This window comes from Erpetoichthys calabaricus, chromosome 17 (genome assembly GCF_900747795.2).
Source record: "Erpetoichthys calabaricus chromosome 17, fErpCal1.3, whole genome shotgun sequence".
Classification (NCBI taxonomy): domain Eukaryota; kingdom Metazoa; phylum Chordata; class Cladistia; order Polypteriformes; family Polypteridae; genus Erpetoichthys; species Erpetoichthys calabaricus.
Window position 1 is genome coordinate 11,061,095 of NC_041410.2, and position 22,603 is coordinate 11,083,697.

The window sequence follows — 22,603 nt, forward strand, 5'->3', positions numbered from 1 at the left end:
TTTAATGGGTTGTCCCGAGATGCATATTGTCGTTACAGAATCGTGTCTGGCCCTGCGAGGCTATAGGTCAGGTAATGCCCTCAGTCCCTCTTGAGTCAGTTAACCCTCACAAAACCCTAATCTTAGCCATAGTGTAACAGGTCATGTGATCGGCGTTTTGTGACTGACATTGTGGGTGCTTCATGATGTTGGAGCATTAAAAGACTGACTTCATAGGTACAGCAGGCTGCAATTATACTCAAGATTTAAAAAAATTTGGACGTGAGCGTCAGTAGGCTTTGCACACTGGGAACCAACTTACCTGAACTATTCTATAATATTTCAGTAATTATTTACCACTCTGATGCTGATCTTTCTGATCATACAATAGGTCATTATGATAGCAATTGACGAGAAGAATTCATCATTCATTGAAGAATTACGGGGTTCCTCTAGACCGGTGATTCCCAGCGTGGGACACACGCCCCACTGGGGGGCAATTTGAGTTTTTAGGTGAGCAATTTCTGAATTTAGGTACATTAAACAATTTATAAAATGAAAAAACAGAAATTTACTGTTAAAATTGACACACAGACAAGACAGACACACACACTGATAGACAGACACCCATCATTGAGGTATCAATGTTTTCGGCATCAAGGAACTCTAAAATATCGAGATCCATCGAAAACTGGAGATGGGAATTTTTGATGAATCTAAAGCTTTTGCTCCACCCCATAGATAGAAAAAAAGTGACAGCTGCAGTTTGGCACTTTTCGGAAACTTCTGTAAATATTTGAAGCCAATCAACGATGTTTATTTACATTGACGATGTCTCCAGCCAATCAGCAATTGAAGATATCATCAATATAGCCCTATTTGAGACTCATTTTTATTTCCTGCTATTTTATATTTCCTTTCAATTATATTTATGAACTAGGGGGCTCTGCCCCCTGCTCACTTTGCTCGCCCACTCCCGGGTTTGGTAATCCGCATATACAATTTAAAGAGATTGTTATTTTCATGGGAATTGTTACATACTCTTTCGATTCTATGTTGCATCGCTTCTCTGTAATCATAAATATACACCTGACCAAATTGTGGTTTCTTCGAAATTAAACACAGATTTTCATAGCGTATGGTCCTGAATCGTGTAAATCTACATTTTGAGCATTAAATGATGTGATCATGAAAAGTTTATTGTAGACTCGGATATTTTGTCTGTAGAGTTTGTGGATTTCACTTTCACCAAACAACAAATCTTTTACTTCTCGCAGATACGCCTCTTCATTGGGAGGCAGCACTACTTCTCCCTGATGGCAACACAAATTAGACGAAAACTTTAAAGCCGAACAATATCTACATACTTCTGTCATATCACCTATGTCCATATATTTCATCTCTTTTTGCTGTTCCGTTATTTCACCGAGTAATCATTTCCGTTTGTGCCAATTCGATCTTTACTTTCTTTTTTTTTTGATACTTTCGAATTTTACTACTTTCATTTTCTTTAACAGCTTGCTCTGCATGTGTATCGCGTCAACGTTTTTTTGAGCTTTTCGAATTCCACTGCTTTTATTACATCTAACCTGCTCTGCATGTGTATCGCGCCAACATTTTTTGAACGTCTTTATGAAGTCTTAGAACGTATAAGATTTTTAAGAGCTGGGTGCACATGAAGTGTGTCTGCCAAAAGCATTCCAACATCTGAGAGGTTAGATGTCCGTCATCTTGTTTTAAATTGTTTGTAAGTAAGGCGTGACATGCAAAAGTCACCGTCTCACGGGTCTTGCTTCCAAAGGTTGTAAAGTCTAGTCTCGCGGGACGTCCAAGTGTCTTTCTGAGATGATCATGTCTCGACCCAAGATTTTTTTATTATAATAGGGATGGCGCCCCGAGTTTGTCAATAGTAAATGCACTATATGATGAAAAATTGAATACTGTAATAAAATGACATTCTGATCATTCATTTGTAGGATTTTTCATCTGTCATGACGGTACTGTGAGGTGACACTGAAGTGTCACATAAAAAGCCACTAAAGGTGCCCACCTGCCCCCTCCCCACCAATGCTTCAGATGTACTTACATTGGACATTGAGGGTGGTGTTGCTGCCCCTCGTGACTCGTTGGGTTGGTAGTTGAAGGATGGTCAAACATATAACTGTCCTTCCATTATGCTCCCTCTGTCCCGTATAGCTGTGAATGACTGCCTTGCCATCAGTGCTTACCAAATCTTCACCAAGGATTTTCAGCATTTGGGTGGTATTGACTGGCTGCTGGTTCTCCACATGGCATGTGATATCTACATTATCATTCTCAGGAATGTGATCTGGAATGCCAATAGTGGGAATTGGCAGATCTGCAAGAACAAGAAACACCGTAAGCTGTTACAGTCCAGGGTCTGAAGTGCTGTAAAGATAACAGGGGCACAGCACGAGCAAGCACTCCCAAACAGAATGGGAATTTACCGACAATCCAGGTGTCAGTGTCATCCATTCATCCATTTTACAAACTTGTGATAACATTTTGGGGACAGGGGTTGCTGAAGCTTCCAGACAGGACCCTGCAGGGCACCAGTCTCAGATCACGCATACTAGGACAATCAATCCAGCCTACACATTTTTCAGATCCATTTGCCCTTTCATTTTCTAACTCAGTTGTCCAGTTCAGGGTCTTACAGAGTCAGGACCTTTACCCTTAAAACAAGCAAGGCTGGGATTTGAACACAGGACCTCTAGGATGCAGAGGTGCTAATCACTGCAATGCTGCATTGCCCCTCATTAAAGTCCTAACTTGTGATCAGGACTTTGCCCTCAGGAAATGATCAGATGGCTTGGCCACCTCTAAAACACAGCAATGGTTCTCACAGACTGTTCAAGGCAGTTACATCTGTTAAAATCTTATATATATAGCGCCTTTTAAGTCTATTTGCCTATTAGCTTTTCCAGAGATGTCAATAGGTGACACACTAATTATGTTTCCAGTCAGGCTGAAAGACCTTAATGTTGGAGTGATTAGAGCAGTAGCTCTTCTATTTGGTGCTAGGTCACCAGTAGTTTTGGGGTATTTTGGCACCAGTGCAGATATTCAGTGCCCTGTCCAGGGGCCAGCCCTAGAGTTCCTGTCCTAACAATCATAGCAGCTTTGCCTTGCAGTTCAGTTGGTTTGGCACACAGCACAGACAGATCAATCCCTGATTGTCTAATGGTGTATCTTTAGGTCGGTACTTGTAATGCAGCCGCATGCCACCAGGTGACACTGTTGCTCAAGAAAAACTGAGCAATCGGGCTAAACCTCAACCTCAGAATTACACCAACCTGTGCCTTGATGCCATGTGATTCTGGTTTATATGGTATAAGAGGGCACCTGGCTTTACATCACCAAGACTACAATGACTGGTAAAGAATAAGAGAAGGACTTGGCATCACTCACTGTATCCCCTCACAATCAGGTTGCTGGTTTCACTGAAGTTTTGCACTGAAACAGTGCAGGAAATGTTCACCGGTGCAGCAGACTTTTGTGTGTAGGTGGCATTCAGCAAGCCCGCTTTAACTGTCGAATTCACTTCCTTTCCATTAAAAAACACCTGCATCTCCACTTCTTGCAGTGGGAAGGAATCTTGAGAGGAGCAGACCACCAGTGAGAGCTCGCCAATTTCAATATCCTCAGTGCTGTTAGCCAGGAATAATTTGGGTTTCTTTATATCTGAAAAGGAAGCAAAGAATTTAATGATCGAGCGAATCAGCCTTTATTTGAATAGTGAGCACATTCCATACAAGTCTTTTGAATTTACTGCCATCATAACGTTGTGTACAGTCACACACATTTAGAGCACAGAGGCATAAAGCAACTTGCTGTTCAGCGAGGTTACAGCAAGCTAGGTTAACATCAAGGGCAAGTAGTATAGAATTCACACATTTGAACATAATGGTCCACATCCGACCTTTTAAATCCAAAGTATCTCTGGACAACAGACGTGACTCCGCTTTCCAGCAAAAGTCCTTCTGTGTCATTATTTTTAACTTTATCATCTGCTACAGCTTCAGTTTCGGAATGTTCTCTGTCCATTTTCACCGCGCAATACCTCCACTACCGCATGTACTCCATTGCTTGCCTGTTTAGCAGTGTGGCCATGAAAAAGAGCCCCCGCGCAACACCTCCACTAACGCATGCACAGACATATATAGATAGACGCCGCATTCACTGTGTTGCCCAGTCGACACGATACGTCAGTGCGTATGCCATATTGCGAGTGGCAAAAGTACCATTTAAACTAATACAGGTAAACTTGGAAACCGGGTTTTCTGATGAAAAAACAATAACGTTTAAAACAGTATTGTTTACATACAACAGATTTTGGCAAATCAACAACAACAACATTTATTTATATAGCACATTTTCATACAATTAATGCAGCTCAAAGTGCTTAAATCATTTAAATGCAATTATTTATATCCATTTATACACTAATAATGACAATTATTAAATAATAATAATTATTATTATTAAATAATTCCTCCCATATAAGTAACATTTCTCGGACTGCCGCCTTCCATCTCTGAAACATTTCTAGACTTTGTTCTGTTCTTATGCGCAACACAGTACTGAAGTATCGGTTAATGCCCAAGTCACCTCACGTATAGATTACTGTAATGCTATTCTATCTGGCATCCCACAAAAACTTATCCATCGCTTACAACTTCTTCAAAATTCTTCTACCAGGATAATAACCTGCTGTTCTAAATCCACTGAACATATTACACCTCTTCTCTCTCAGCTTCACTGGCTCCCTGTTCACTACAGAATACAATACACAATACTGCTCTGAACTTTTAAAGCTCTCCACAACCTCACTGATCTCCAACAGACTTGCACTCCTCTCGCTCACTCAGATCCTCATCTGCAGCTCGACTTTCTGTACCACACGTCAGACTCTGTTCTGTGGGAGCTCGAGCGTCTCTCATAGAGCTCCTCAACTCGGGAATTCTCTTCCCTCTCATATACGTCAGCTCAATTCAATAACATATTTTAAAACTACCCTCAAAACTTATCTTTTCAAACTGGCATACCAATTGTGAATTTTGCACCATTACTGCCAGTTTGTTTGTCTTTCTTTTAACAGTGAAATGATACTCAATGACAAAAATAAACCATTTTATTGTATACAAATTGGCTTAATAATTTCTGAAAACATTTCACTCATCCCTCTCTCAATCTCTCTCTCTCACACACACGCACACACACACACAATGTGGTTACTTAAATATATACAGGATAGGATCTAAAATCCATGAAACAGAACTATCTTCCATAGCTTTTTCCGTGTGTTGCCACTCTGTAATTTGAGAGTATTCAGTCTGGCAATATGGTGCAGCCTTAGTTTGTGGAAGACAGACACAACTTAAAGACATGAGCATAAAATGATGGTTGTCAATTTCAAACTGTGTTTCCTCAATGTGGTCCTTGAGAAAAAATGCATCATCAGAGCCAATCTCAGCCCAAACAAACGGATTGATCCACTGACAGCTTGCCCTAATGTCGACTGTCGGATAACACGCTCAGCTAATTTGACCACCTTGACTGCACCCTCAGAAGGAATCATCAGACCTCCTTTGTTTTTTTAATGTGAGCAAGTGGTATCTTTGATCACATGATGCCGGTACAGCATCTGTTACCAAACTAGCACGGCACACATCACAGGACAGCTTTCTCAAGATCCCGTCTAAGGGTTACCTCCCACTGCTTCCTGAGGTGGATTTCTTTGGGAAACTTTCAAAGTCTGAGAAATGTTAACAGCTAACAACAATCTACATAGGTATTGACTAAATTCGTTTAGCCAAAACGTTGCTTGGAGGCTCACTTAAGCACATAAATGCATAGCTTTGCTATCTTAGCCTGGCGTAGCTTAAGTTAAGATTATAAAATGGGATTTTCTAATGGCCAAATATAACCAAAACAACTGTTCAGCTTTACCTATGAAATGTAATCCCTGTGATCTGGTTTGGAGCGTACAGCGGTTTGTACAATCCGAAGCAGCACATGCGGGAGGCATCTTTATCCATTACTTCACTCCACAGCAGTGCCACTCGCAATATGGCGGCGACGTTGACGTACGATGCTGCTGGTCATGAGGCGTCTAGTAATTCTATGTCTATGAACGCATGTACTCTGTTGCATATGTTTAGCGGTGTAGCAGTGAAAAAGGTCCCCCTTAAACAGTTTCCAGCTGCGCCACAATCCAAAAGTTGCTTAGACAATTTAAACTGGTGTTGCGGTATAAGAAAAATCCATATCATAACAAAAATAAACGGTTTTTGGTATGAACCGGTGTACCGCCCAGCACTAATTTGCCTCTTATAGCTGTCCTTTAGGTAAACGCGCCGTGCCAATCTAAAGACCATCTGATCTAATCTGGGGTAATGTGGAGGGCAGAAACCAACCCTACATCTGGGCACCAGTCCATCACAAGGCTCACTCCTATTAGGAAAATTTGGAGCCACTAATCAATCTAAAATACATACATTTGGAATGAAAGCCAAGAGTTACCTGGAGAATAACAAACAAAGACCTAGGGAGAACACACAGTGGCAGACCTGCATTTCTGGGGCCCAGAAGCTTGAACTGTTATGGGGGCTCCTTTGCAACCAGCAACGAGGTCTGGGCAACCACTGTTCATAAAAACAACAGGTTCAGGCTGATCTAACATTACTTTACCGTTATTACTTAGGTTACTTTTCTAAAAATATAATTTATTTTAGGGCGGCACGGTGGCGCAGTGGGTAGTGCTGCTGCCTCGCAGTTGGGAGATCTGGGGACCTGAGTTTGCATGTTCTCCCCGTGTCTGCGTGGGTTTCCTCCAGGCGCTCCGGTTTCCTCCCACAGTCCAAAGACATGCCGGTTAGGTGAATTGGCGATTCTAAATTGGCCCTAGTGTGTGCTTGGTGTTTGTGTGTGTCCTGCAGTGGGTTGGTTCCCTGCCTTGTGCCCTGTGTTGGCTGGGATTGGCTCAGGATTCAGCGGGTTGGAAAATGGATGGATGGATAATTTATTTTTGAGTAGGGGTAATTAAAATATTGTATCCTTATGAACACTATTGAAAAAAAAAATCCTCGTCTAGATGACTATCATGAGTGCTACCACGTGATTCGTGATTCACATTAGCGTTATGATTGTCTTTTCAACAGCTACCTTTTTTTGTTACAGCACATCATCAACTGTTTGTATCTACCAAAGAAGATATTTTTAATACTTTTTCATTTTTATTGTGTTTTAATTGTACACAGTGTTTAGTATATTTTAAGGTGTGCAAATGCAAAGTTACCGAAATGTCATCCCTTACAATGGCCGCAAGTGACAAAATATGCTTTTCGATTATGTCTGCCCTAAGATAAATAATTTTAATAAAAATCTGAATTTCTCTCATAAATGTTAATAGTGTTTTAACTTATTTATAATGATTTTCTATTTAAATATATTTAGAATGAAACATCCTTAATTTGAATGTTTTTTTCGTTTACAGCTAGCCTACATGATACTTTAATAACCTTTTAATTTGTATTTTAACTATTTTGTATTGAGCTAAATTAAATTATTAACATTGTTATTAAAAAAAAAAAACCTTCTCTTACAGAGGACAGACAAAAGTTTTAATCAACGTGGACTAAAGTTGCTTCTTGGGCCCTTCTGGGATTAGAGGCCCCTAAGTTTAAGCTTCACTAATTTCATGGTGAATCCACCTTAAGAGCATGCCAACTCCACACACACATTGACCAGATGCTAGACTGAAGCACAACATCATACAGCTGTGATGCAGCATTGTGTGTGTGCACACAGCGATACACAATAAGGCCAAAAGTATGTGGACACCTCTCCAAAAATCTGAGTTCAGGTGTTTGCCATTTGATATAACATTAGGCACACTGCCATGCAATCTCCATTGACAAGCACTACCAGTAGAATGGGTCGTACTGAAGAGCTCAGTGACTTTAAATGCTGCACTGTCTTAGGATGCCACCTTTGACACAAGTCAGTATGTGCCATTTCTGCTCTTCTAGATCTAGCCTGGTCAACTGTATGTGCTATTATTGTGAGGTGGAAACATCTAGGAGCAACAACAGCTCAGCCACAAAATGGTAGCCCACACAAACTCACAGAGTAGGGTCGATGACTGCTGATGCATGTAAAAAGTTCTTGTCCTTCTGGACTGTACAGTGTCTTCTGCAAAGCTGGGTGGAGCAGAGATAATGTCCGGGTTTGGGCTCTGACCTTCAGTGCCAGTGACAGCAAGAAAAGACATTTTTGACGATTGTGTATTACCAGCTTTGCGGCCACAGTTTGTGAAGACCCTTTTCTGTTCCAGCATGACTCTACCCCAGGTCCACAAAGGCTATTAGCCCTGTCCTCAACCCTACTGGAACACCTGGAACGGCAATTATGAACCAGGGTCTCCTCATTCAACATCAGTACCTGAAAAATGCCCTTTTGGTTGAATGGTCACACATTCCCACTGACACACTCTTTAACATTTCACAGAAGGAAAGGTGGGGACTGTCATAGCTGCGGGTGTTTGGGGACTAACTCCATATTAATGGCCATGGTTTTGGAATGGAACTTACAACAAGCTTATATAGGTGTGATACAAGTGTCAGGTCATAGAGTGTTATGTCTAAATAGGAACATTTCAACAGTGCCACCTTCTGGTGATACCAGTGGTCACTGATTAAGATACATTTCTATTTGCAGGGAGCACAAGGCCGCACAACAGATCCAGCATGACTTCCTAAAGACATCCAAGACAGGGTGCAGAATGGCACATCACTCCTGGTAAGCTGAGGTTTTCTTCCATTATAAAATGAGGCCTAACTCAAGTAACCCTCATGGTGCCCCCATTCTACCCCACCATTCCTCATGCCTTCAGTGCCATGCCCTGGAGCTCCCACTCTTTGTATTTTTCTGGGTGAGATTGAGCTTATTTTTACCATTATTAATCTACAATTGATCAAAAAAGATCAGACTTACCAACAACCGATATGACAGCAGGCTCTGAATGGCTGCTCAGTATTTTTTCAGTAAAGTTCAGCTCCACCTCACAGGAGTAATTCTTCCCATGGTCATTTACACTTGGATAGATAGTGAAGGTCTCGTGGAGATCAACAGGAATCTTTGTGTTGTTACTAGTATACATCTTCATGTCAAGCATCTCATTGCCTTTGTTAAGCTTCACTTTGACGTATGCCCGTGGTGCCACGCTTTGCACTCGGCAAGTCACGTTGTAAGGTTTGTTAGCTGCCATCCTTTCAGGAACATCAATGGAGACTTTATCTGGAAGTTCTGTGTAACAAAACAAACATTTATACGATTAACAGTTAATGGGTGACCTAAAAAAAAGTTCAAGAAGTGAAAAGTGGAGAATTGCTATCAAAAGTGAAATGGGTAACTGTAGAAAAATAGGTAGAGATGGTCATCTCAGGGAGCCACTGGATGAGCGGCAAAATGATATCAGATCTAGTCTTAGTCATCATTTAGTATTCACAAAATACACACGGGATGCGGAAAGTGCTAAACTGTTGAATTATCTGCAGTCAACATAAATGGGCAGGGTCTTCACATTTCCTCATAATTAAATTCAGAAGATCTAATCTCAGGTTTGTGCCCCTCAGAGTAAAACATCAACTTTGGAACTGATGGAGCCTTCTGGAATAAAATTATGAGCACAATCATCAAGAATGGAATCTCCAAAAAGGGGTGAGTGAGCATAGAGAAGGCAGATCAGAGATGCCACCATAAACTGGAACTCATGGAGCTTTCTGGAATAAAATTATGAAAATGCATTTATGAGCAGGTGGATATAAATATGATCTGAAAAAATCATCGAGTGGAACCTCAAGTTGGGTGAGTGAGCATAGAGAAGGCTGACCAGAGATGTCACCTTAAACTGCTTTGACAGGATTGCTCATTAGGAAGATATTTAAGCACGAGTGAAATACATGGACCTGTGGTCCTTACATAAAGGTAGCTTATATAGAGCAAGCAGAACTGTTCAATTTTGGCAACATATCCTTTTGTTTACACCGTAAAAAAATAAATGCAGTTTCACAGTGATCATATTGGTGATGCAACTTTCCTAAGTCGTGCTCGTCTACCAGAATGCATTTCTCTCTTGTTCTCATTCTTGCATTCTGTAGGCTGGATTTTGTCTTGCCTGCCTACGAGTCTTCATGTCTGCTTGCTCTGTCTTAAGCACCTTCTGTGACATGCTTGACACTCAACTGCTGTTACTTCACAGTGGTCACATGGGTGATGTAACGTTTGTAAGTGGTGCTTTCCCATGAGCCTTTGTGTAATTCTCTACCTTTAAGCGCCTTCTGTGATGTGGTTGATGCTCAGCAGAATGTCGCCAGTCTTTTTACTTTTTCCTACTTCAGAGTTCTTTGTCATGTTCTATGATTAATACAACAACTGAACACGTATGTTCTGTGCCATGGAAGATTATCGATAGATGGGCTTGCGAGGGCCATACTTTAATTACAATAAACTTTCAGCTCACCAGTAAAGTAGCCACAAGGTCGCCGCAACCAAATATATTTTGAAGTTCCAGAACATATCCATGTTCTGTCAATTTATTCTTTCTTGGTTTTCATCACTTAATCATCTTCTGCGATGTGCTTGACACGGGTGAATTTCTCTTATCTTCGTTGTTTCCATGTTCTGTATCCTGCACTTGACGCTCAACAGATGCTGTTGCTCTTCTTTTTCATATTATGGTGTTCTTTGTCACATCTTCAGTCTTTCATTCTGTATCCTAGATTTTGTCTTACATGAGCCTTTGTGTCTGCCAGCCTGCTTAGCTTGCTTTTCCTTAAGCTCTTTGTATGATGGGCTGGATGCTCAGCAAATGTCGCTGATCTTCTTTTTCTGTTTCCTATTATAGAGTTGTTCATCATATTTCATGATCCATAAATATGACAGGGCGGCACGGTGGCACAGTGGTAGCTCTGCTGCCTCGCAGTAAAGAGCCCCGGGTTCACTTCTCGGATCCTCCCTGCGTGGAGTTTGCATGTTCTCCCCGTGTCTGCGTGGGTTTCCTCCGGGTGCTCCGGTTTCTTCCCACAGTCCAAAGACATGCAGGTTAGGTGGATTGGCAATTCTAAATTGGCCCTAGTGTGTGCTTGGTGTGTGTGTGTGTCCTGCAGTGGGTTGGCACCCTGCCCGGGATTGGTTCCTGCCTTGCGCCCTGTGTTGGCTGGGTTTGGCTTCAGCAGACCCACGTGACCCTGTGTTAGGATTAAGCAGGTTGGAGAATGACAGACTGACTAAATACAACACTTACACTTCATTATGAATTCTGAACACATATGTACTGTGTCCTTATCAGGTCATAAGCTTTCAGTCAAAACTCCCATCTTTCTTATTTTCACATTCTGCATCCCACACATGACACTCAGTAGATGGTGCTGCCTTTCTTCTTTTTATTATTATGGTCTTCCACATCATGTCATTGGCCTCTGTGATTTGCTTGACGCTTAGCAGATGTTGCTGAACTTTCTTTTCTTTCAACCATGTGACTTTGTTCGCCTCTCACTTTGCTGTGAGAAGCCCAGGAGTACAGGTTAGTTTGGTGTGATTGCCACTTCCTCACATTTTTTGCAATACCAGTATGTATCAAGTCATAAGTTTCTGATCAAGACCAAGCCCAGCCCCCATTCCAGCCCCAGTACTTTGTGAGAAATTATGTGACATTAAGACCTTAGAATTTTACATATAGCAAGATTTTCAAAACCTGCCTAAGCCAGTTCAGTGACATGGAGGGCCTGAACCTCAGTTGCAAGGCAGTAAACCAACCTAGATGGGGTCCCAGTCCATCACAGAACCCCACAACAACACACACACACACTGGGACCGATTTGGAATTGCCAATCAACCTAACTTTCACACTTTTAGGCATGTGGGAGGAGAACTGGAATACTAGCAGGAATGTCCACCCAAACATGGGGAGAACGTGTACATGTCACACTGACAACAACTGGTTACAAGACTTGAACCCAGAGCTAGGGATCCATGAGGCAGCAATGGTAACTGCTGAGCCTCTTTGATTATCAGAGGGTGTTTATTACAGATTTCAATGACTGGCCTGAGATAAGATGTCCCCTTTCTGGATTCTTGAAAAAGCAGAAAGCAGAACAGCAAGTGTCACTGTATTTAAGAAACAATTTTCATCATATAGTACAAATGTATCATTCCCAAAATCTTCTGGTGTAAAGAGTAATTAAGAACTTACTGTAAATGATGAGGTTTAGTGGTTTATTGCACTGGCGAGGAGGTGCCTTCAAGTTTATAAAGCACTTGGGCTCAGCGTCCCACACAGTCAGGTTGCTCACATTCCACACTGCCGAGTTGCTGCCCTCCAGTTTCACAGCTCCGACTGAGACCTCCCAGCCCGTGGCCCTGTAATCCGTGTGATTGGTGCTACAGGTCACATTCACTGGGTCCCCATATCTCACAATCACCTTTGGGCTGGAAAATTCCACGTCACAGGTCTCTGTTGTCCCTGAGGAAAAGAAAATGAAGTGGTGGCTTAGCAAAACTCCGAATGATAGTCAACGTTAGGTTTATAATGTCCTTATTGTTACCTAAATGCAGCACAGAAAAATTTTTACTTGCATTTTTACTTGCATGTACTACTTACATTACTTTTTTTTTCTTCTTTTTATGGTGAGACATTCCTCTGGCACTCCCATGTTCTGCACAAAATAGTTAACTGGCTTAGTAACCTGTTTTTTCAGGGAGTGAATTAAGTTTGTATCCCATGAGACCTTATTATTGTGACATAAGACCCTGTCACATCACACAACTTTTCCAGCACAGACTTGTGAGGATGCGGGTTCGCTCCACGCTCCCATCGTCCTTCCAGGAGCCCTTGAACCCGACACCATCGGTAATGTCACCGATGAGCTTGGCAGTGAGGCATAAACAATGAAGCAAGGGGATGGTGTAAAAGTGCCAAGTGCTTTTATTTTAAAAACAACAAAACAGTGTCCAAATAAATAGTGCAGTGCTTCATATCTTTAAATAAATAATCCATAAAAACAGTGGTGAAAAGTGGAGGTTAAAATCCAATAGCAAAAATCTTTCAAAACAACGAGGTTAAAACAATGGCTGGAAACAGTCTCTTTAAAACAAAGCCCGGTGCCTTCTTTTATTGGTGACTCCCCTGTTTCTCCCATCCAGGCTATGCACCAGGGGAGTCACCCTACATGCAGCTGACCTTCTTTGCTCTACTGATCTGGTGGCCTTCCGATCCCTGGCTCCAGTTCTGCTCACCCAGACTGAGACTTGGGCTCCCCAGCGACCAGGACGCTCACACTGGGGCTTCTATTTCCAATCTCCGACTCCCGCTGCCTTCGCTGTGGCGAGCCAACCTTCTCCTGGTCACTCCTGCTCTAAACAAGCACTCAGCAGGAGCGACCACTACCATCGGCCCTCGGGTACCGGCCAAACACCCCACTCGGGAGCGCCTCTCCCAGCTGTTTTTTAATAGCGCGAGCCTGTGCGTGCTCGTTCTCCTTCTTTCCTGCACCTGCTTTCTCCCTCCTGCTTCCTGCCATCTTCCCCTCCTTAACCTCAGTCTGTCTTTTCTTTCTTTTTTTTTTCCCCCTCTACTGGCCGCCTTGCCCTTCTATATATCACGGGGATGTGGATCAGCTGTGGCAATCAGCAGCTCCCGGGAACAATTACGGATGCGGATGACTCCTCACCTGTGCACTTAAGTGAGAACCATCTGCATCACAAATTCCCCGGGAACCGCTTGGCGCCACACACACACACACCACGCCCCCTCGCTAAGCCACGAGTGAGGCGATTATTTAAATAGTGGCCCTTTTGACATGAGTTGTGGATCCACTACACCACAAGACTTCATTCACATAATGGTTGTGAGTAGGGAGCAGTCGCGGTGCGCTCACGTGAGTACCTAGCGTGTAGTTTGACATCCCCAGCGACTCACCCCAACAAAATCAAACAGTCTGATTTTGTCTAAAAAATGGAATGTGAGAATTGACATACGGATTTGAGCTGTGGCAGCTGCTTTGTGGGTGCTGTACTAGTCTGTAGTGGTGAATCGGGAGCAGAGTCTAAAGACAAAAATCACTGTGTACCAGTCCATCTACATCCATGTCAGAATCAGAAAAGTTTATTAATCCCGAAGGAAATTACTTATGTTACAACTTAACAACAGACAAGGGGCATGTTACACTAAGAGCACGTATAAAAGTAATCATGTAAATATAAATAAAGTATAATAAATGTAAATATCAAAGTAAAGTACAGAGTGTTGCACCTTAAGTTAATATTGCACATTTTGAGAACAAATAAGGTTATTCTCATGTGAAGTGCAGACAATTTATTGCACAAGAACAGATAGTATGTTGCCCATTTCAAATACTTGAAAAAATGTATTTGGATATCCAATAAAGATAAAGGGTAATAACTTAAAGTGTGGGTGAGTGAAAAGGAGTTATAGAGTCTGATGGCTGTGGGGAGGAAGGATTTCCTGTGACGTTCAGTGGAGCACTTGATGCTAGTCTGTCTACTGGTGAAAACGCTCCTCTGTCCAACCACAACACTATGAAGTGGGTGATTAGCATTTTCAATAATAGACCGAAGCCTAGACAACATTCTCTGATCTGCCACAGTTTCCAAGCTGTCCAGTTTCTCTCCTACCACAGAGGCAGCCTTCTGAATTAGTTTGTTTAGTCTCCTGATGTCTGCCACTTTCATGCTGCTCTCCCAGCATGCCACAGCGAAGAAAATGACACTGTCCACCATGTTGTAACAGAACATCCGCAGCATAGTGTTACTGACACTAAAAGATGTGAGCTTGCGTAGGAAATACAGCTTACTTTGACCCTTCTTGTATATGGCCAGCGAGTTCCTGGACCAGTCTAGCTTATTGCTCATATGCACCCCTAGATACTTGTACTCCTCAACAATCTCCACTTCCACACCCCTTATAGACAGAACTACCAGTTCTTTAGTTTTACTGGCGTTGATCTGCATGCAGTTGATTCAGCTCACACCAGTCAACAAAACTGTACACTACCTTCCTGTATTCCGTCTCGTTTCCATGTCTGATAATGGGTACACTCCACCCAAAAATGACATTCATTTACTATTTTACTTACCCCAGGGTTTTTGTAGCGATGGCAGAGGAAAAAAATAATATCCCATTTTAATGAAGCATGAAGAAAAGTTTATGATTTAAAACAAACCAATGCTGTACAATGGCAGACAATATGAAAAACAACCATGAAGGAAAAACAAAATATCTAACGATATTCATGTCACATCATCCACATTATCAGTTAACCAGTCATTTGCTCACAACATGCAAAACACATGCATTTTTAGCTAAAATATTGTTAAAGAAATGTCAGTCATCCTCCAACCCGCTATATCCTAACACAGGGGTCTGCTGGAGCCAATCCCAGCCAGCACAGAGTGCAAGGCAGGAACAAATCCCTGGGCAGGGCGCCAGCCCACCGCAGGACACACACACACCCACACACCAAGCACACACTAGGGACAATGTAGGATCGCCAATGCACCTAACCTGCATGTCTTCGGACTGTGGGAGGAAAACCATGCAGACATGGGGAAAACATGCAAACTCCACACAGGGAGGACCCGGGAAGCGAACCCAGGTCTCCTAACTGCGAGGAATCAGGAAATGCAAGTCACTTGGGACTGACTTTTTGAACTGAAGATCCGCCTCTCACTCTCATTCATTGGTGGAAAGTCCTGTCTTCAGTTTAAAACATTATTCACATTGTTTGTCATTGTGCAGCATTGGTCACCATTGGCTTGTACTCTATATCATAAACTTTTCTTTTCATGTTTTCCATGAAAACGTGAGATTGGAAATTTATCTTGGCTATCACTAAAAACATATGGGATCAGTAGCTGATAAACAAAATAAAAACATTTTTGGTAGGGAGCATTTCATTAACATCCAGAAAACAGGCAGGTTAAATATGGTGGCCTCACAGGGCAAACCACTGACAAAAAATGAAAACTTAGTGAATTGTCAGCATGGATGGGACAGACATTGAGTTTCAAATCTTTCAGATGCCTGTTATGGTCTGGAGCTGGGGGCTGCTTGAAATACTGAGTGTCCCCTGGATTACATCATAAATGATGTGTCTGAGTGCATCACAAGATGTATTGTTATATCAGCACGATTTTCTAGAGTAAACTAATATTGTATAAAATACTGTAATTGCTATAGGGCTGTTTTTTCTTCTTCTTTTTCCTCTTCATCTTCTCCCACTTCTATGTGGGGTCGATGTGCTGGATTAACTGTTTCCAATCAGCTTGGTCCTGCGGCTCCTCCCCAGTCAGGCTCTTTTCTTTCACATCTTCTTTTACTTTATCTGTCCACCTCTATGTTGGACTCCCTTGCTTTCTCTTCCCTTGTACTTCATTCTGTTTTGCCCACGTATTCATTGTCTGTCCTCATCACATGTCCCATACCACTTGTACTTTCTTAGACATCTCTCCCACTTGTGTTGTACCTCTGATCGTCTCATTTCTTATTCTGTCCCTCCACACATCCATCTCAACATTCTCATTTCTGCCACATCCCATTTCTTCTACTTCCTTTACTGCTTCATGTCTCAGCTCCTTATCATTGTTGGTCTTACCACTGTCTTACAAACATGACCTTTAACCTTTGCCTTAATTCTTCAAACACACAATCCCCCTGATACCTTCTCCCAGTTGTTCCATCCACACTGCACTGTAAGGGTTACGTCTATGTCCACTTCTCCATCTTGGGCCACCACTGATCTAGACATTTAAACTTGTCCACTCTTTTCAATACCTCTCCCTTCTGAATCCTGATCATCATTAAACCTCATACTGTATATTTTGCCTTCTTCCTATTTATCTTCAATCCTCTGTCTTCCAAAGCCCTTCTCCATTCTTCCAAATTCCTTTCCACTTCCTCCTTTCTGGTTCTTCACAACATAAAGTCATCAGCAAAAGCCTACAACTGAGGGACTGGTCATTTATCCAATGACCCAACACATCCATGACCGGATCAAAGAGGTCAGGACTCAAAGAAGATCCCGGGTACAAGACCTCCTCTAACTGGGATCTTGTCTGTTACCTCAGCAGTGCTTTTAACCCGAGACCTCACTCCCTCATACATCTCTTGGACAATCCTTACACACTTCTCTGGTCCTCCTTTCTCGCTCATGTACCTCCAGACATGAGCCTTCTCTAAATCCATAAACACCACATACAGTACAAACCTTTTTGTTTTTCTCGATGCTTCTCTATCAGCTGTCTCAATGCAAAGACGGCATCAGTTGTTCCTTTCCAGGGCATAAAACCAAACTGCTCCATCCCTATGGTGGTCTCTTCCCTAAACCTTCTCTCTATAACCTTTTCCTAAATTTTCATTGTGTGTTAACATCAGCGTTATTCCTGTGTAGTTTCCACAGTCCTGAATATCTCCCTATTAAAAGGTAAAGTGTCATTTTATTTCTTAGCCACTTATAAAAACATCTTTCATTTGAGGGGGGCCCATAGCCTAACCTGGCAGCCTCATAAAGAAGATAGAAAAAAGCTGGACAAGGTACTATATGTTTTCACAAGGCACACTAACACATCAACACACATACACCCTGTCAAATTAGGGGAATGCTGTTAATCTAAAACACAAATCAATACTTACATGGATCCATGAACAACAATCCATGGCAAACAGGTTGGGGTGCAGTGGCACCTTCATGAAAATTAAGTCTCAAAAACTGAAACCAATGCAAATCTGCTGTGTAAATCACATAGTAATTATCTATTCAGCTAGTCTAATGACATTATTAATGATATTAAAAAAATCACCATTTGGTTACAGCCAATTTCAGATCTAAATGAGACCAACCTGGGGGCCCAGTCACTGTAGTGGATATGAAACTGCCACCTGAAGCTAACTGTTATGCCCAGCAGAGGGCAGCCAGATTCAAATTTTTCTCCCTCAGCCCAACAATTTTCCGTTTTGTTTTCATAAGCCTCCTTATTAGTGTCAAGAGCAGACGTCCTTGTAACTCACATGCTTTTTCTTGACGACAGGCCCATGGCATTAGCAGTATAGGAGTCACCTAAAGCATGTCTCATGACGTGACCAGACATTGCATTGGTCACTTACTCGGCACCAATCCGCAGAAGATGCAATCTAGAAAAATCCACCTACTTAGAGCTGCAATGTGGAGGCTCATGGCTGCAGACATATATTGTCGTTCCCATCCACAATAGAGAATGTGTGGGACATTCAGAGTTGGCAGCCATAGTTCAGTCCACACTCTTTGAGCACCAATAGTGGCAGGCATGATTTGAATGCATCCCACAATTCTCTGCACTTATGATTCACGAAGTACTGTCAGGTACTGTTATGGACACTGATCCTGGCTCCTCCTTTCAAATGATGTCTTCCTCTGAGGGCAGCCATTTTGGTAACACAAATGTGTTCAACATTATTGGCACCATTGCATTTTAGGTATGTTATGTACAATATCTTGAGAAATAATTGGAAATATACCATCTTTATATTATTCAAAATCATAATTGGAAATATACCAACTTTATATTATTCAAAATCTTTCAATAGTATGCTCTAAGGTATGCAAGGAAAAAAATGTCTGTGTAACATAGATGTAGTAATTTCTAGAAAAATAAAAAAACATACAAAATATTCTAGACAGACTACTTAGTCTGAATAAGAGAACTCCATTTAAACTGCAATAAAACTTGACGTGTAAACTGCAATAAAACTTGACTCACGTTATCAATTGTCAACGCTCACATGGCATGAATTAACCAAGGAATGATGGCTTTCATTTTTAAAAAGGCCACATTCTGTTTATTTTTCACAATGGAGAAGACAAGAGTTTCCTGAGACCATCAGAAAAGCCATTATCACTAAACACTCAAATGCAAAAGCATACAAGGTGTGAGCCACTAGGGGATGTACCGCCACCCTAAGCCAGACACAGACAGGCAGGAGACAAGTGTTGCCACACTCCACACGTTTATTTACAATTTACAATGCCAGTAACCAAAATGCAACACATCAACACCATTCAGTCCCTTCTTGCCGCCAGTCCTTCTCCCCCCACTCCTCTTCAGGCTTTGTCCTCTTCTCCCGACTTTGGACACTTATGGAGTGAGGCGGATCCTTTTTATAAGGCACCTGGATGGACTCCAGGTGCCTAACGAGCTTCTTCTGGCCACGTGGCATAAGCGTGACCAAATAAGGCCCTGGAAAGGTCCACGCGCCCGCTGGCGGTGGCCACGGGTTGCAACAGGGTTGAGCCCCCATGCTCATAACCCGTGACCCCACTGGAAACCAAGGGGGCTGCCCTCTATCGGCCCGGGGAAGAAACTCTCCAGACAATCCTCTTTCTCCCAGTCCTTCCACACTTTGGGCGCCCTGGCCATCTGCCGCAAAGGCCATCTCCAAAGACCTTGAGATTCCTGTCACTACAGTTCTCAGTGTTAAGAAGTTTTGTGCTCATCCAACTGTCAAGAACTTCCCAGGATGTGGTGGAAAAAGAATTATTAGTCCACAAAGTTCTCGACGGTTAGTATGAACTGTAATAAAAACACCATGTACAACAACCAAAGAGCTCAAGGCTAATCTGAAGCACAATAAACCGCACACTAACCAAAGAAGGACTTTATAGGTGAAGGACAAGGAGGACCCCACTGCTCAATGACAAGACAATGTTTTCTGGAAGTGCTCCTCAGAATCATGTCTGTTATTAGTGCAGTGCAGTGCAGTCTGAGGGCCCCAAAGATCACAGCCATCCAATATTGCTTTTCAGCCTTGTCCCTTATGTACACAGATTTCTGCAGAATCTTTTAATGGTATTATACATCGTAAACAATCCCCATATTGTTTGCAGTTTTATTTTGAGGCACAGCAGCACTGTGTGTCTCTCACAGAGTGGTTAGCACATCCCCATCTTTATTCCTAAGAGACTCCGCCTCTTTTTTTGTACCCAATCACGTGACAGACCTGTTGCCAATCAACCTCATTAGGTGTGAGATGTTTTTTTTTACATAACATTTCCTGTCTTTTGTTGCCCCATTTTGAACCATGTTGTTGGCATCAAATTCAAAATGAGAATTTATATCTCTCTATTATAAAAGAAAATCTTGAGACGAGACAAGACTATTCTCAAGAGATTTTTTCAAATCCCGCCGTCCTTCCAACCATTTACGGTTAAACGGCCCATGCCCGCAGTCCTCTCAACTGTCATTCGTGTGAATGAATGCTTTTGTCAGACACAGTTCCTGCACTCTCAGCTCTTATAAATTTTTATGTTTTCCTCACTTTAAGTTCCCAATAAAAGAAGACTTATTATGTCCAAAGGTTATTGGAGAATTTCATCCCGAAGGGTTATCAACAGAAGAAAAGCATACACGGGTAATCCTAGCACCGAGAAACAAGAAAGTCAAACAAATTAATGCGAAAATTGTTGATCGGTTACACGGCAAATTGATTACATACATATCAATAGACTATGCTGAAACAGTTGGTGGTGATGGTGTGGAAGATGAAAACATCAACTTACAATATCACAAAGAATATCTATAACCGTTAACACCATCCGGTCTTCCACTGGCCGAATTACTGTAGAAAGAAGGCTGTATCGTAATGTTATTGCGTAATTTATGTCTGAGTGAAGGGCTATACAATTGGACAAGATTAGCTGTATTCAAAATTGGTAGAACAATTCTATACACCAAAGGAGATCTTGATATGCTATACGTATTCAAACGTTTACAGTTTCCCGTTAGAACAGCTTTTGCTATGACAGGGACAAACATTCGAAAAAGTTGGTTTATTTATTAGAGAGAAAGAAACGATATTCAGTTATATGTTGTGTTGTCACGATGTAACTCCAAACACGGAATCAAAATTCAAAGCGATATTGACAAAAAGTTAATTCCAACTATTGTTTTTACTGATGTTTTACAGTAAAAGTGTAAGTTTAAAAAGTACTTGCGTGTTAATTTCAAAGCCAAACTCATAACTCTTAACGCAACATGAAACATAATTTTCTTTCAATTTATTAGGTTTTACTATTTTTTACTATGGTTAATTACTCGCTTTAATAGTTAGGTCTATTGTGCATATCTAACAATTCCCAAGGAGATAACAATCTGTTTAAATTGGACATCCGCTTCCCCATATGCGAGTGGCAGAGCCACAAAGTAGCGCCCGCACGGTATTTGGCGAGTGAAGTGAGCAGGGGGCAGAGCCCCCTAGTCTCCTATACTGCATAATAAAACACTAAGGTCTGTGTGTCTAGTCTCTGTGAACAATCTGTTTGCTCAGTTTGGCTTTGGTGAAGCAATGAAAGAGGAAGGAGGAGTAAATGCATACGAGGCACGTTGAGAGTCTTCAGTGACAACAAGTATAAAAATGGACAGGAGGGGAGAAAGTCTGAGAAGTAGGCTTTACGGGAACACACTCGAGACACAGAACACTGGCAAAGGGACGTTCACACATGCAAATACAGAGGAAAGGTGCTGAAGGAGCCCTAGTGTGTGCTTGGTGTGTGGGTGTGTTTATGTGTGTCCTGCGGTAGGTTGGCACCCTGCCCGGGATTGGTTCCTGCCTTGTGCCCTGTGTTGGCTGGGATTGGCTCCAGCAAACACCCGTGACCCTGTGTTCAGATTCAGCGGGTTGGAAAATGGATGGATGGTGCTGAAGGTACACACAGCACACGAGATAGAAAATATTTTTACATTATTCTGTTACCTGTCGGGTCGCACTGCTGCCTTACAGTAAGGAGACCAGGGTTCACATTTCGGGTCCTCCCTCTGTGGAGTTTGCATGTTCTCCCTTTATCTGCATGGGTTTCCTCCCATTGTCTAAAGACGTGCAGGTCAGGTGGATTGGCGATACTAAATTGCCCCTAGTGTATGGGTTGGACTTTGTGTGTTTGTTTGCCCTGTGATGGACTGGCGTCCTCTCCAGGGTTTGTTCCTGCCAAGTACCCTATAGACTCCTGCACCCCCTGTAACCCTGTTCAGGACTAAGAGGGTTAGAAAATGACTGACTGGTTGGTACATGTCTTTGTTGCTAGTTTTTCATTAAATTATCAAACTTCTTAGTTCCAACACTTGGTATGTGGTCTTTTCTCAATTAAATATGGCTTTAAATGATTTGCTTTTATTTACATTTTCCACAGCATCCCAATTTTTTTTGTAAACAGGGTTGTAAATTTTAAGACCTCTTCTATCGTCTTTAATTTTTGACCCACCTATACTCCAACTTTATCTTTACACATCATAGATTGCCTTCCTGTAATTCTTTATTTCTGGCTGCCATTTCTCCCTCCCTGCTGTTAATCACATCGCACTCATTATTCCATGTGCCCTGTATAGCCAGCTCTGTTTAACACGCTGCCAACATGCTCTGCCACCAAAGGGGCTGGCCTTTTGTATGGTGGGAAGTGGCTAAGGAGCATCTCGGAGTGTTGCTTTCTTGGCTGGTTGGCATGGGAAAAGCAGGTATTAGCAATTCTGTGTGTAGCCTGGTTCCGGACTAATAAGA

At 42.1% G+C, this 22,603-nt stretch overlaps 1 protein-coding gene across 1 annotated transcript in view; it reads right to left on the bottom strand.

Moving 5' to 3' along the window:
- The window catches only part of LOC114667662 (intercellular adhesion molecule 1-like), a 45,231-nt gene that overhangs the window by 14,632 nt on the left and 7,996 nt on the right, over positions 1-22,603 (bottom strand). The window contains exons 2-5 of the mRNA XM_028823046.2: positions 12,257-12,526; positions 8,998-9,309; positions 3,412-3,684; positions 2,066-2,338 (exon numbers count right to left, since the gene is read on the bottom strand). Coding sequence (XP_028678879.1) covers positions 2,066-2,338; positions 3,412-3,684; positions 8,998-9,309; positions 12,257-12,526 — 1,128 coding nt within the window. The remainder of the gene's footprint in view (positions 1-2,065; positions 2,339-3,411; positions 3,685-8,997; positions 9,310-12,256; positions 12,527-22,603) is intronic.